We start from the raw sequence: 13,809 nt of genomic DNA, 5'->3' as shown, positions 1-13,809 counted from the left end.
AAAAAAAAAAAAAACTAGCGAAAACGCGATTATTTACCTCAAAAGTGTACGACTAACTCATGTGTGAAGATGTGTCATAACTCAGGTACGAAGATGTAGATGAATGTACCAAAATAACTAAAGATACACAACGATATTTCAAAACGAAACAAATAACCTCTTGAAGACAGTAGCACCGCCCTTATGAACGTTTCCATCTTCAAACATAAAAATTGCTCACTTATGCTTTTTCTTTCTTCAATCATAGCTTTAGTCTTTAGATAACAATTGACGACTTTCAATAATCATGAAAGAAAGGCTTTGATAGTCTTTTATGCTTATGGGATTGAGGACTGTATCTAAAATCTTAAAAAGTCAACATTCCACACTCAGTCACCCACCCAAACACCAGTTGGAGTTGGTCTGGTGAACTCAAGACCACATAAGATGTATCTCATGAGTTGCAAACTCATGCATCAAACATGTAGCAAAACCATGTGAGCCGTTTGGGTGTTCTGTTGCATCAAAGGGTTGGCTTTTTTTTTTGCAAACCAAATTATTAAACACCATGCATGTTAGCCTTAGACCATTTTTGTTTTTTTGTTTTTTTTTTTGAGGTCTACATGACTGTGTGCTTTGTGCTTGGTTTGATATTTGATGCTATTACAAGATGCACCGATGCCACCCAGGAGGCTAAATTTGTGGAGACAATGCTTAAGTTAAAGTTCTAACCCTGCACTTTTGCATGTGGATTTCGTCCAACAAGTCTGAGTATGACTCTATGAGGACAGTTCATTGTGTATGTGATATATTCAAATAAACTTGAGCTTACTAATGGAAAACAATTTCCCAAACGCCGTACCATAATCTAACTAAATTTGAAATTACACGGTCAGAAAAAACAAAAATAAATTTGTAATTACATCGATAGGTTGCATGAAATCAATACTGATCTTAGCCAAATTATTTTATCACACTTGCTCAATATATTGTTTTGTGGTGCGTGGTTAAATTCTATAAATTCAAATGCATGCCCCTGTTCCAGAGTATGACTGTATGAGGACAGTTCATTGTTCATCTTTATATCAAAATTGGTAAACCCCTCCATTTCCCTAATTTCTTTCCTTTTCCACAAGGTGTTAGTTTGTAGCCTAGGGTTTCGAGTCAAGAATGCAATGTATCAGACACTTCTAGGGTTTTGAGTGAAGAATGCAATGTACTAGATACAATCAAATATGGCGGGCAAACAAATTTGTGGTCGATCAAACGAGCCCAGAAACGGAAATGCACTGGTCATTCTACATAAATAGTCATTATCAGAAGAGGCTCTCACACTGAAAACCGTACAATACAACCCGGCCCCCAAAATCAGAGTACAGTCTTAGAGAAGAAAAAGAAAATGTCAGATTACATCCCTGAAGATGTTGTGAACAAAATTCTCTTGAAGTTACCGATCAAATCGTTAATGAGATGCAGAGTTGTTTGCCACTCTTGGAACAACCTCATAAAAAGCTCAACCTTCATAAACAGCCACCTGTGCAGCATATCGCAGCTCCATTCTGAAAACGAGGCTCATGATCTCCTCCTCCTACAGGGTTACGCCGACGAAAATGGTCCTGTGATTTACTCACTGCATTGGGATGACCCCGAGTTAAGTGAGTGCACCGATTTCATAACTCCCACTTACACCATTGTGCCTGATTTGATCGGAACTTGTAACGGGCTAGTATGCCTTAGTACCTGCAGTTCTCTCAGTGCTGGTCGCATAATACTTTGGAACCCTTCCATTCGAAAGTACGTGTTTTCATCTATTCCATCGAGTTGTTTCGATGGTGAAGAAAACTTTGCTTTTGGCTACAATTCAAATAACAATGACTATAAGGTGTTGTTATTAACGGACAGACAAGCTGAGGATGACCAAACTGTACATGCAGGTATGGTTTGGCCGTTTGCCAGTGGAGATTGGAAGAGCTTCAGTCATGAAACTCTTGAGCCAATTGATGTCTATAGTCCCTTTGAAGAAGGATTAGCGTCTGTCAATAAGGTTCTGCATTGGCTTCAATATGAATTGACAGAAGATTATGATGATAAGTACATTGTCTCCATCGTTTCGTTCGACTTGGTCACTGATTCGTTTAAGTTACAGGAAGCTTGGGTGAACAAAACTTTATCCTCTATTCGTATTACAAGGTATGAGGAAACCCTTGCTGTGTTTGAGTTTCGTTCTTATGAAAATGAAGAGTTTGTTGACATGTGGGTAATGAAAGAATATGGTGAAAACTGTTGGACAAAACTTGTAACTCTAAGGCATGGGCTCTCTATCGATCCATTTGGTTTTAAGAACAGTCGTGAAATAGTGGTCGGAGTGGAGGATGAAGAAGGTCGTTTAGAGCTGAAGTCGATGAACATGGACGGCAAACAAGTTAAGCAATTTGGTCGTAGCGGATACAAGTTCTTCTTCATGGATTCGTTTATAGAGAGCCTTGTTTTGCTCGACCATCCTAAAGCCATTTCTTATTAATAAGCAACTGACCGAAAGGCAAGTCAGTGATCTTAATGATCTTTTATTTGTTACTTTTATTTATGCATTTGTATGTTAGATTTGAATCTCTTTGTTAATTGGTATCCGGTCACTCGTTCATCGAAAACATGTCATTATGTTGTTAATTGGTATTGTTCACTCGTTCATCAAAAGCATGTCATTATGTTGTTAATGGGTATTGTTCACTCGTTCATCAAAAGCATGTCATTATGTGTAACGATCAAAATACATTCAACTATAAAAGTGATGATCATGTATTTGTATGTTTTATTTTAAAGTAGTAAGTTATTTATAGCAAATAATTATTTAAATGAATGTTGTTTGAATTGTCTCATTAGCTTTCAGTCTTTTAACAAGAACTAAACCGAACCAAACTAAAAGGTTTGGTTTGAGTTCTTATACACACTTGTAATAACCAAAAAAAAAAAAAAACTACAAACCATCAAACTAAGATTCCAAATTGACAAAGTTTCAGTTTCAATTTCTAACAAAACCTAATCAAATCTCATACTTACGTATAAGATAGCTCACGAAGTCATTTTGGTCATGTAAGATAATGAGAATGTAACACCATACTTCGTTCGATTATGAATGATAAAAAAGAATACGTATGCATGTGACCGTGAGAAAACGGCCACAACTTTTGACAGAAATTCAATTTCATACCAGAAACATCAAAATGCGATTTGCTTTCTTTCCTATCCATAATCACATATCGTTAGGTGTTTCTTTTTTTCAAATTTGAGAGAAAATCTTTCTTATTTTTGATTTGAAGTTGTTGTTCACATGTCTGCGTTTCTTTCCTTCTTTGGTTTCAGCCCGCCTTGGTTGAGGTCCGGCCATTAACCCGAGAAACGTGGCTTCGCAGGACTAAAAAATTAAACAAAAAAGAGAAGTGGGCCAGAAGTGATATGGGTACGCTGTTTTGCCAAGTGGTTTCATCATAGCGCATATAGAGAATCTTCCCCCAGAACAGAGCGTTCACACGGAGTAATGACCAAAATGACCTCACAGAAGCATCTCTTCGGTACTACGAATCTGCCCTGGCTTTTCTACCTGTTCTAATTCTACGGAACAAGTGTGGACATCTGCATTTACTGTTACCTTTTTTGGGTCTTTTTCTAAACATAGTATCTTTTTTATTCAATTTTGTGCTACTTCGAAAAAAAAAGAAAAAAGAAGAGATTTGATTCGGTTATAAATTTCAAATCTATTTTTTTTTTGGTTACATTCAAATCTAAATTTCTTTCCATAGGATCAAAATTTTATTCTTGAAAAATATCAAATTAAAAAAGGAAAATAAATTAGTTACGAGTGATTGACCATTTGACACATCATATAGCAGCTGCTGTTACCCTTAATTCTTTATGGTTAACTACACAGATTTATCCACAAAGTAAAGGTAAAAATGAAAAGAAAAGTTAACTAAAAAAAAACAAAGAAAAGAAAAGGTGAGTACACAAAATAGCATCAAAGCGGATGGAGGGCACTATGGTAAATTACCCAAGTTAATCCGATTCATATTACTGGGAAATAACTTTTGCTGGTGGGCTCCACTTCCTTTGTCTCGCTCCCTACATGGAGAAATTGGAAATTTTCCCCAATCACAAAGGCCTTGAATAACCAAAGTTTCCTTGAAAAGCCCACCAACCCCCATAACCACAAGCCTCCAAGCCCATCATGACCATCCAATCAGACGCCCAAGAATCAGACGGCCGAGATCAAAGCACTAGAACCTTCTCTCTCCTCACAGCCCCCTATATCTTCCTCTCCTCACTGAGACTTGTGCTCTACTCGTGCCAGTGCTTCATCCATCGCTAGGGTTTTGACCTCTCATTTCTCTCTCATTTCATCTGCTTCACAGGTACGTGACGACCACACTCTCTCTCTCTTTCTCTCTCATTCTACGGTGATCGAAACGATGTCGTTTCAAGATCCCGATCTGAATTTTGATGTGAAATTGCAGGGCCTTTTGACCATGGGGAAGTGCTACCCGACCGTGAGCGAGGAGTACAAGAAGGCCATCGACAAGGCCAAGAGGAAGCTCAGAGGCCTCATCGCCGAGAAGAACTGCGCTCCTCTCATGCTCCGTCTCGCGTACGTCTCCGATCCCTATCTTTTCTTATCTAATTTTTTATATATTTATTTATGTGTTTTAAATTTTGTAAATTCTTGTTTTGTGTGTGTGTGTGTGGGATTGGGGATTTGATTGTGTGTGGTGGGTTGCAGATGGCACTCTGCTGGAACCTATGATGTGAAAACCAAGACCGGAGGCCCATTCGGAACCATGAAGCAGCCGGCTGAGCTCGCTCACGGCGCTAACAATGGTCTTGACATTGCTGTCAGGCTCTTGGAGCCGATCAAGGAGCAGTTCCCTATTCTCTCTTATGCTGACTTCTACCAGGTATTATAGATTCTCAATTTTATGAATTTATATGTTTATGGTTTCATTCACAGGATAAATTTTTTGATTTTAATTTTTATTAATTTGGTTTTTGCTTTGAAAATAGTTGGCTGGAGTTGTTGCTGTTGAGGTCACCGGTGGACCTGATGTTCCATTCCACCCAGGAAGAGAGGTTAGTTCTTTGATTTTCTTGAACAAATGTATATATCGATTTATAGCTTTGATTGGTATATATTGGTCCTTGGTGATTATTTCAGTGTGTTGTCTTGGTTAGCTTGTATTTCAATTGTTTGCTGGTATACTGCTTTAGATTGGCTGAGTTCTTGCTGCATTCAGAGTTAATGTTTAGGAAATTGGATTGCTGTGCTTAATTTAACTACTACAGGCCGGCTTGTTTCTTTGATTACTTGATATTATGACCTTAAGTATGAATCTTGCCAATGGTTTAAATATTTGCATAATCCTGGATCGTGGATATTCTAGTCTCTGAGATTAAGAGTTCTTTCTTTTCTTGTCCTTTTATTTATTTGACAGTCTGACTTTAATAAGATTTTAGTAAACAAAAGAAAACAATGTTTGATTATTCGCTAAGAGTCATGCTTCATGCTTTTTATCTGGAGTGCATTGTTCATTTCCTTTTTAGCTCTACTATGTGCATAGTAGTAAACTAAACTAAACAGTTTGTGATTATATGCTGGAGTTGTGGTTGTTTTAATCTATATGCTTATTTTTGTCCCTATGCTGTTGATATTGATATTCCTCTTCTTTCAGGACAAGCCCGAACCACCACCAGAAGGCCGTCTTCCTGATGCTGGAAAGGGTTAGTATTTTTCGTTTATATAATGGTCTTGATCATCTCTTGGTATTTGAGGCTTTGAGCTCATATGTGCTCTTGAATTGCTGCAGGTTCTGACCACTTGAGGGAAGTGTTTGGCAAAACCATGGGTCTCAGCGACCAGGACATTGTTGCTCTCTCTGGTGGTCACACCTTGGTGCGTTAATAATCTTTTTATCTTGGGAATTAATTCGCTATTCTGCATTTAGGTCAAGAAATACGTGTTTTTTATTCTAATGAATGGTGCTGTTCTCTCTTTGATTAATTGTGATGGTCTGGATTCAGGGAAGGGCACACAAGGAACGGTCTGGATTCGAGGGACCCTGGACTCCCAACCCCCTTATCTTTGACAACTCATATTTCACGTGAGTTCTGTTTCTCTGTTCAAGTTATTAGCAATACATGTTCTTGGGATATGCCTACTGGTATGTAATTTGTTTTGTAAACCAGCTAATAATGATCTTGGTATTGTCAGTGTGCTGTTGAGTGGAGAGAAGGAAGGCCTTCTACAGCTTCCAACTGACAAGGCTCTTCTGTCAGACCCTGTCTTCCGCCCTCTTGTTGAGAAATACGCTGCGGTATGTATTTTATTTGTGGTGTAAAGTCTGCATATCTGGTCTGCATTCTGCTTAAATATTATACTGATTTATAAACCTCTTCTCAGGATGAAGATGCTTTCTTTGCTGATTATGCTCTAGCTCATCAGAGGCTCTCTGAGCTTGGGTATGTTTTCATTTTAGCATACTGTGTTGTATTTTGCTCTGTATGTGTTTGAACTATGGGTCTAAATGATCACTGTTATATTATGATGCAGTTTTGCTGAAGCTTAAGCAGTGGAACTCTATTAAGGATAAAGGATGATGCCAATGCCTGCCTTGCTTCTGTATTTTGTATACCTCAGTTCTGGGGTTTTAGGCAGTTGGTGTTGTTTCTATGGGTTAGGAAAGTCGGATTTCATTTTCAGTTTGATGAATGTGTTGAATTGGATAGAATGATTTGGTGATCATCCTTTAGATTAAATAATTACACATCTTTTACTTTAAATATCGTTACGGTTCTGCAGTAATTCTCTGAATCTCCCCTTATCCTTACTTCAATGTTTCCATGTCTTGATTCTGTGTGCTGCATAAACTGTATAGTCTGTATTGTTTATTTCAGCTTGCCTGGTCAACAATTTAACAAAGAGGCATGGATCCGCCAAGGTTGACCAATTCTAATCACCAGAACTTGGTTGCCGGTGAGTTGGTCTCGGTGTATTGTTTATACCGATACAGTTAGCTGGTCTGGATTGCATGGTGTTTGTATTGCTGGTCTGTCTAACCGACTCTGCATTCATATCTGGGAATTATTCATTTTCCCTAGCAGCCTAAGTTGACGATGAACATTCCCTCGTAACCGTATCGTATAGTATACCTATGCATTACATTTCTGAACACGTACATTGGGCTGGTCTAACGGGGTTTTGCTATTGGACATAATCCAACGGGCCGGCCCTTTTGAGGTGCATTGGACTGGAGTAATATCGCTCTAGACCTCTGTTAAGAACAAGCAGAGAAATTCAGCTGATTGCTGGATTGAATAGCTGTCGTCTAACCTGAGTCACTGAGTGTTGGTTTACCATACTTACTAGTAAGAGTTTCAATGATCAGTGAAGTCTCCGGGCAATGTGCATAGGTGGGCACCGGAATTATGAAAAGAGAGATGCTCGTGCCGACTTTTAAGCCCTGTCCCGACGCTCCTTCATAGTCACTTTTACAATTGAAGGACCGTCCATGTACGTTTATTTCATAATTTCAGGCGTGCTGGTGAGTGGTGACTATGAACTCCCCATCTCTGCCATGATAGAGCTCCAGTGGCAGGGACCAAATGGAAAGGCAGTATGCAATCGATAACATATATCGTGCAATAATTAGAATCTTCTTTTATTTGGACCATTCGTATTCACATTGCAATCGATGTGGTTCCATAATCGTAATCCTTTTTTGTTTGGACCATCTGAGAAAAAACTTAGAGAAATTTTATTCACACACCTTTATATATTTAATACACATCTCTAATTTTTTCGCCAAACTTTCTCTTATGCTCGTTTTATTTTACTTAATATACGTTCTTTTAACCTATCTTCTTATTCTTTCAGCCAAAACCAATTCGAAGCAAATTGCTGCTGTTTAATTTATCACTCTATTTTCTCAACTCTATGATTAATACTACTAATTCTTCAACTAAAATTCAAATCTAATTGGTAATAAATTGAAGCTTAACAAACAATCAACGAAAACAAATTGATTGAAGATTTTTTTATTATTATTATTAATTTTCTCACTCAAATAACCTCCAAGATTTTCGATAAGTCGAAATAGTATGGAAATTTGAAAGCTTGCAGACTTTCAATAATATGTATAGAAATTACAAACTTAGCATCACAAATTGAAATTTGTTTGTTTGTTTAGTTTTTTTTTTTTCATCTTTATGAGAAGGGTAAAATTGTATTAAAAAAGATATCAAGAAATAAGGGTGTGCATTAAGAAATTTGGTATGTGAATAAAATTTCTCAAAAACTTATAAACAAAAATGACCATGAGTGATAAAGTAGTCTGGGGTTCACATCCAAAACCAATTGGCAATGAGTGGAGTGACCCAAACCCTTATAAACCACAGGCAAGGTCCCATTTTTTCCGATGTGGGATATATATCTCAACACGACCCTACACGTGTGGCGAATTTTCAAGCTTAACACGTAGACAACATTTTAGGTGACATGGAGTGCGTGTGGGCTTTGGGCTTCACATGTGGACGTGGATAATCCGCTCTGATACCATGATAGAAATCCATGGATTTATTGAATTGAAGAGCAAAGCAGGAAAAGTAAAAACGCTGGAGAGCTGAAACGTCTACATCATGTATTCAATTGTTGAGTGAATAGTTACATCTCATTCTATATATATGATAGAGATTAATAGAAAAAGACTAAACTAGCCTTACACTCTTAACGTAGTTTCACAACGTCCACAATAATAACAAGTGCTTACACATGTCCAAGTGTCCAACTGTGCTCCAGTCTAAACAGAGCAAAGAGTTTGCGAGGCTCTATTCTTTTCCCTTCCTGAAAACCCGAAATTGTGCCCAGGATGTGATTACATTTGGTTCATGTTAAAGAGGGCCGGGGCATTACCTATATTGGTGCCGCTAGGACAAGCGCTTCTCGTTATTATTGTTGGGACAAATCTATGCTAGGACAAGCTTCTGCATTGCTGATCGAAGTGTGGTTTTGTGAATCATGTTGGGGCATCTTGCCCTTTAGAGGAATCGATCCCTCTTATGAAGGTTGGTCTATTTCTAATAAGGGACGTACTGATCAGGGGGCAGGCTATTTTGGCTACGCCACCACGACTCCATCTCTCGTCTTCGGCAAACATGTCCCAGTTTTGTGCTACAACCCAACTCCATCTTTCATTTTCGGTTTTCGTGGAGATTGTTCACTCCTTAATATACGCGCGACAAGAACGAGGCCTGGTCTACTGGTCTTACTCCGACTATTACTACACCCCTAATCGTATTGATTAGTTAACGTTGTAAAAAGAAGACGAGGACTCTCAGCCTTAGCGTGCTTGCACAGGAAGCTCTTGGGCTTGTTAAACCATATCGTGGGTTAAGTGCAGGGCGTGTGCATGTTGGACTATGATCAAACTCAGGGAAAATAAATAAATTAAACTTTGATTTTCAGGGCACCAGAGCCAGAATATTTCTTGGTCTTTCTAGGAGTGAGTTTTCCTAGTCTGATCAGGTTACTCAAAATGTAGAGGACAACGAAAATCCAAACTTCTCGGATTCAGATATGTCATGGTTCAGCCACGAATCTTTTCAAGGTGTCACAAAAAACACTTACAATGTATCCTGAGTCTGATTATTGGGATTCCTGAGCCAAATGTTGCCTTGTCCGGTTGAGAAAGGAGACCACTGCTTATGGGGGCAGGGCTGGGTATTTTCCAATTGACAAGACTTGTATTTTGCTGTGGGTAGTATTTCCCCTTAAAATAGAGAATTTTTTGATCATGTATGATTGTGACGCCCATTATCCAGATCAGTAGATAACAATTCATGATGCACATTAGCATCACACAATGAGATCGATCTTATATGGTCAATCGGTGAAGACTGAAGACCTTACCTAACAGTAATACCTACTTATAATTGTACACCCTAACATAATTATAAAAAGAAAAGCCGGCCTTCACATTAGAATACAAATGAAGACGACCCTTTCCATTATAAAACAGATCGATTACTCTATGATCAAATTTTAGCAAGAAGGTACATGGTTAGGCACCTCGGCCTAAAAAATAATGAGAACCTGATCGGGATGTAGATTAGATCCAGTGCATTTGTCCATGTATGCCGGGACGAAGAGAGAAACCTCTTCTTCTTTTCTTTCCTTTTAGGACGAGACATTGTATTAGAAACTAATTCACTTTGTGGTCAAAATGAGACTAGCCAGACTTCTATTGATCCATTTTTATACAAGAACCATGTGTAGAAATTGGACCTGTGACCACATAACATCCTCAGTTCCTCAGCTCATAGTCTTTGTATGTTTTCACGTGCTGGTTGGTCAAGTACTCAAGCCAAAGAAAAGCTTTTATGTTCACCATTGTTAGTAAATTAGCTAATAATACCAGAATACAATCCGTACGTTATGTGTTCTTCATTTATCGAGCTCTACGTTACGTACTTTTATAATACCCGACTTATATATATAAAAAAAGTACATCCGTCTACATACATGTCACATATACGTGAATGAGTTAGCATGAACTACATCGTGGATGATATATGTAATCTATATCTATCTACATGCGTATTATTTTAACAAATATGTCAGTTACAATATCAGTATTAGAACACTCCAGACCTAAAAGTCCTGTTCATAGTTTGAAAAAAAAGAAGAAAAAAGATTCAATTACAGAATCCGACGAATTGTATACGTATGTATAATGTGATTGTAGTTTTATTATTAGATTCCTAATTTTGGAAAACCAAACTTGAGTTAATCTGCAGAACAATATGGGGATGATCATGTTTACTGTTTACCAAACTTCTCAAACTCTAAAACATAGAAGTCAGTATTGTTTATATTAAAGGACATTCCCCAGAATCGGTGAAAAACGTGTTAAAAAAAAAATTGACTTATAAAACTCTTTGTGATGCACGAATGTATGGGACACTCAAATTAAAAAACACCAATAATGGAGAACCCTCTCAGCATCTTTCCCCAATCTTGTTACAAGTCGTGGCCTAATTAAACCCACTTGATCCTGTCCTATGAGTCTTATCCAAGCTCTTAAAATCTTCATCTTCCAATTACACAACTTAGCGGTCTTAGCCAGCAGGCTGCAGCTTTCTTATTTTCTTTTAGTATTTGTTGTGTACCTGATTTTCGATTTTTATACAAGATTTCTAGTTCCATACTTCCATCATCCTCACTTCCTCAGTATACCAACAAAGCAACAAAGGAAATAAGAATTTAGGATTTCTGGCAGCAAAGATTTACTTAAGATAGTTTTTCTATTTTCGGTTCAAAAAGTTGCCGATGTTTTAGATCTCGCTTGTATTTGAATTACGCGTTGCCAATATTAGAGCAACAAATGGGTCTAGCTTATTCGTGAAATGTCTTTTTTCTTTACAGTCTTTAATGTTAGTGATGTTGTAGACAAACTTTAATATGCTGTCCAAAAGTCATTATGTAGGTTTTCTCTTTTTGACATATATCTTAGAGTAGATAACTTTGGTAATGTCCATTCCATGCATTGACACTTTTTCCCCTCACAAATGTGTACATATGATCATCTTTAGAAACTCGTCAAACCAAACCATGCAATAAACCATAATAGTGTGTTTGGATGCGGTTAAATTCCCGAAAAATTAATCAAAAATAAGAAATTCTCAATTTCTTATGACTGTTTCCCATGTTTGGATTCTTATCTTATGGAATTAGCAATTTCCACGGAAAAATAATCATGGAATTTGAAAACTTAAATTCTCGACTTGAATTCCTCACAAAATAGGTGTTATTTGTCAATTTCCTCAACTAATGTTAGTCTAAATACAAATTCTTGCCATTTTAAAACTTTACATTATGAAATTTAAACAATGAAATTCTCAATTATTGAAATTTAAATTCATAGAATTGTAATTCCCATGATTTTAAAATTTCTATAGAAATTGAATTACTTTATCCAAATACAAAGTAAGTAACCCAACATTCTGCATAATATTTTGAATATATTTACTTTCCTTATATGTGTAGGTTAAATATTATGTATATGTGTAGGAAATATTTTCCTATTAGTACTACAATTATATCTCTATATAAACCTCATGTATAGAGAAGAATAATACATTGAAGCATACCAAACCATATTGAATCATTATTTTCTACTTGGTATCAGAGCTTGTCAGGTTCGATCCTTTGAATTTACACCCAAAACACTACAAATCGCTGCGTACCAAAAACCCCATAAATTCCAAATCCCAAAACCAAACCTGAATCCTGAATCACACCACAAACAAATCGTTGCATACATCAAAATCATAATTCCGGAATCCTTGAATCTCAAAAAACAAACCTCAAAATGGCACACCAAATCAACTACCATACCACCGCACCATGCCGGTCTCCATGCAAACCAAATTCATATGCGAACTCAAAATGTCTGTTATATGGAGTATTAGGTCATAACAAGCAACGTTGCTTTGAAACAATTGGGTACTCGGATTGGTGGGGGATTTCACACTGAAACCCCGAAAGGACCAAGCAAAAGCTGTCATAGCCACTACAGAGGAAGACCAACCGTCCAATGCCTCCAATGTCGCACAGTCAGGTTTGAGTGGTAAGGTATCTATGAATAGTTCCTGGATTGTTGATACAGGAGCATCAGATCACATGTGTAATGACCTTAGCCTCTTGAAAAAAAATTAAAACCCTCCTCTCAAAATATTGTTTCTACCGTTGATGGTACTCCAACTCCGGTCACCAGAAAAGGCTCTGTTGTCCTATCAAACACATTAACCCTTGATTTTGTATTAGTCGTCCCTTCGTTGTCATACAATCTTCTCTCAGTTAGCCAAATCATTCAAGAATTATCATATATTGTCATCTTTTGTGTATTTCAGGACATTTTGATGCGGCGGATTTTGGGTTATGGAGTAAGAAAAGGGAAATTGTACTATCTAGATGACAGAGACAGGAGTGAAACATATGCAGTCTTTGGGTCAAGCTAATTAGGTTAATAGAGTTGAGAGTGCTAAGAAAGATGTGTGGCTTTGGCATCGCATGTTGAGTCATCTAAACTTCGTTTATCTTAAGAAGCTGCAACCGTAATTATTTTTGGGTGTCGACTATTCAGATTTTCATTGCGACATATGTGAACTAGCCAAGAGCCACCGTATTTTATATTCACCAAGCCTAAATAAAAGTCCTGTTCCATTTATGAAGATTCACTCTGACGTGTGGGGTCCTGCAAAAATTTCTTCTCTCTCTAGCACCCGATATTTTGTGACATTTATTGATGATTGTACCCGTACGACTTGGATGTCTCTATTGAAGAACAAGAGCGATGTTTATTCTAGATTCAAAGAATTTCACAAGATGGTGTCCATACAATATTAACAGGTGATTTGAGTTTTCCAGTCTGACAATGGTGGTGACACGACCTACCCCGAATTTCACCCTGAAACCCGGAGTAAGTCGTGCGGGGACCACCTCCAAGGAAAATTTACTGAAAAGATTGATAAAATCTCCCTTGAAAATGGACAACTGACATGACCCACCCCGAATTTCACCCTGAAACCCAGAGTAAGTCGTGCGGGGTCCACCTCCAAGGAAAATTTACTGAAAAGATTAAGAAAATCTCCCTTGCAGATGGACAACCCTAACTCGAAAATTTCATATTACGCTCTTAATTTAACACTTCTGAACATCACATAATATACAAAAATTCTAAAGTATTCAGAGCTACTAAACACAAGCGGAAGCAAGAAAACACGAGTAGG

At 37.5% G+C, this 13,809-nt stretch overlaps 2 protein-coding genes across 2 annotated transcripts; both read left to right on the top strand.

The window, feature by feature from the left end:
• The first annotated feature begins 1,378 nt into the window (after window positions 1-1,378).
• Window positions 1,379-2,500, top strand: LOC101294547 (F-box protein CPR30-like). Its single transcript, XM_004295947.1, has one exon. The coding sequence runs from the start codon at window positions 1,379-1,381 to the stop codon at window positions 2,498-2,500; it is 1,122 nt and encodes a 373-aa protein (XP_004295995.1).
• Window positions 2,501-4,268: 1,768 nt separating this feature from the next.
• Window positions 4,269-6,804, top strand: LOC101306607 (L-ascorbate peroxidase, cytosolic-like). Its single transcript, XM_004294638.1, has 10 exons — window positions 4,269-4,385; window positions 4,488-4,618; window positions 4,751-4,925; window positions 5,032-5,097; window positions 5,697-5,745; window positions 5,832-5,917; window positions 6,046-6,125; window positions 6,236-6,338; window positions 6,425-6,483; window positions 6,575-6,804. Exons 2-10 carry the CDS (start codon window positions 4,500-4,502, stop codon window positions 6,588-6,590), a joined length of 753 nt encoding a protein of 250 aa, XP_004294686.1. The 5' UTR covers window positions 4,269-4,385; window positions 4,488-4,499; the 3' UTR covers window positions 6,591-6,804.
• Window positions 6,805-13,809: the final 7,005 nt, after the last annotated feature.

This window comes from Fragaria vesca, linkage group LG3 (genome assembly GCF_000184155.1).
Source record: "Fragaria vesca subsp. vesca linkage group LG3, FraVesHawaii_1.0, whole genome shotgun sequence".
Classification (NCBI taxonomy): domain Eukaryota; kingdom Viridiplantae; phylum Streptophyta; class Magnoliopsida; order Rosales; family Rosaceae; genus Fragaria; species Fragaria vesca.
This window is presented reverse-complemented; position numbering and strand designations above follow the sequence as displayed.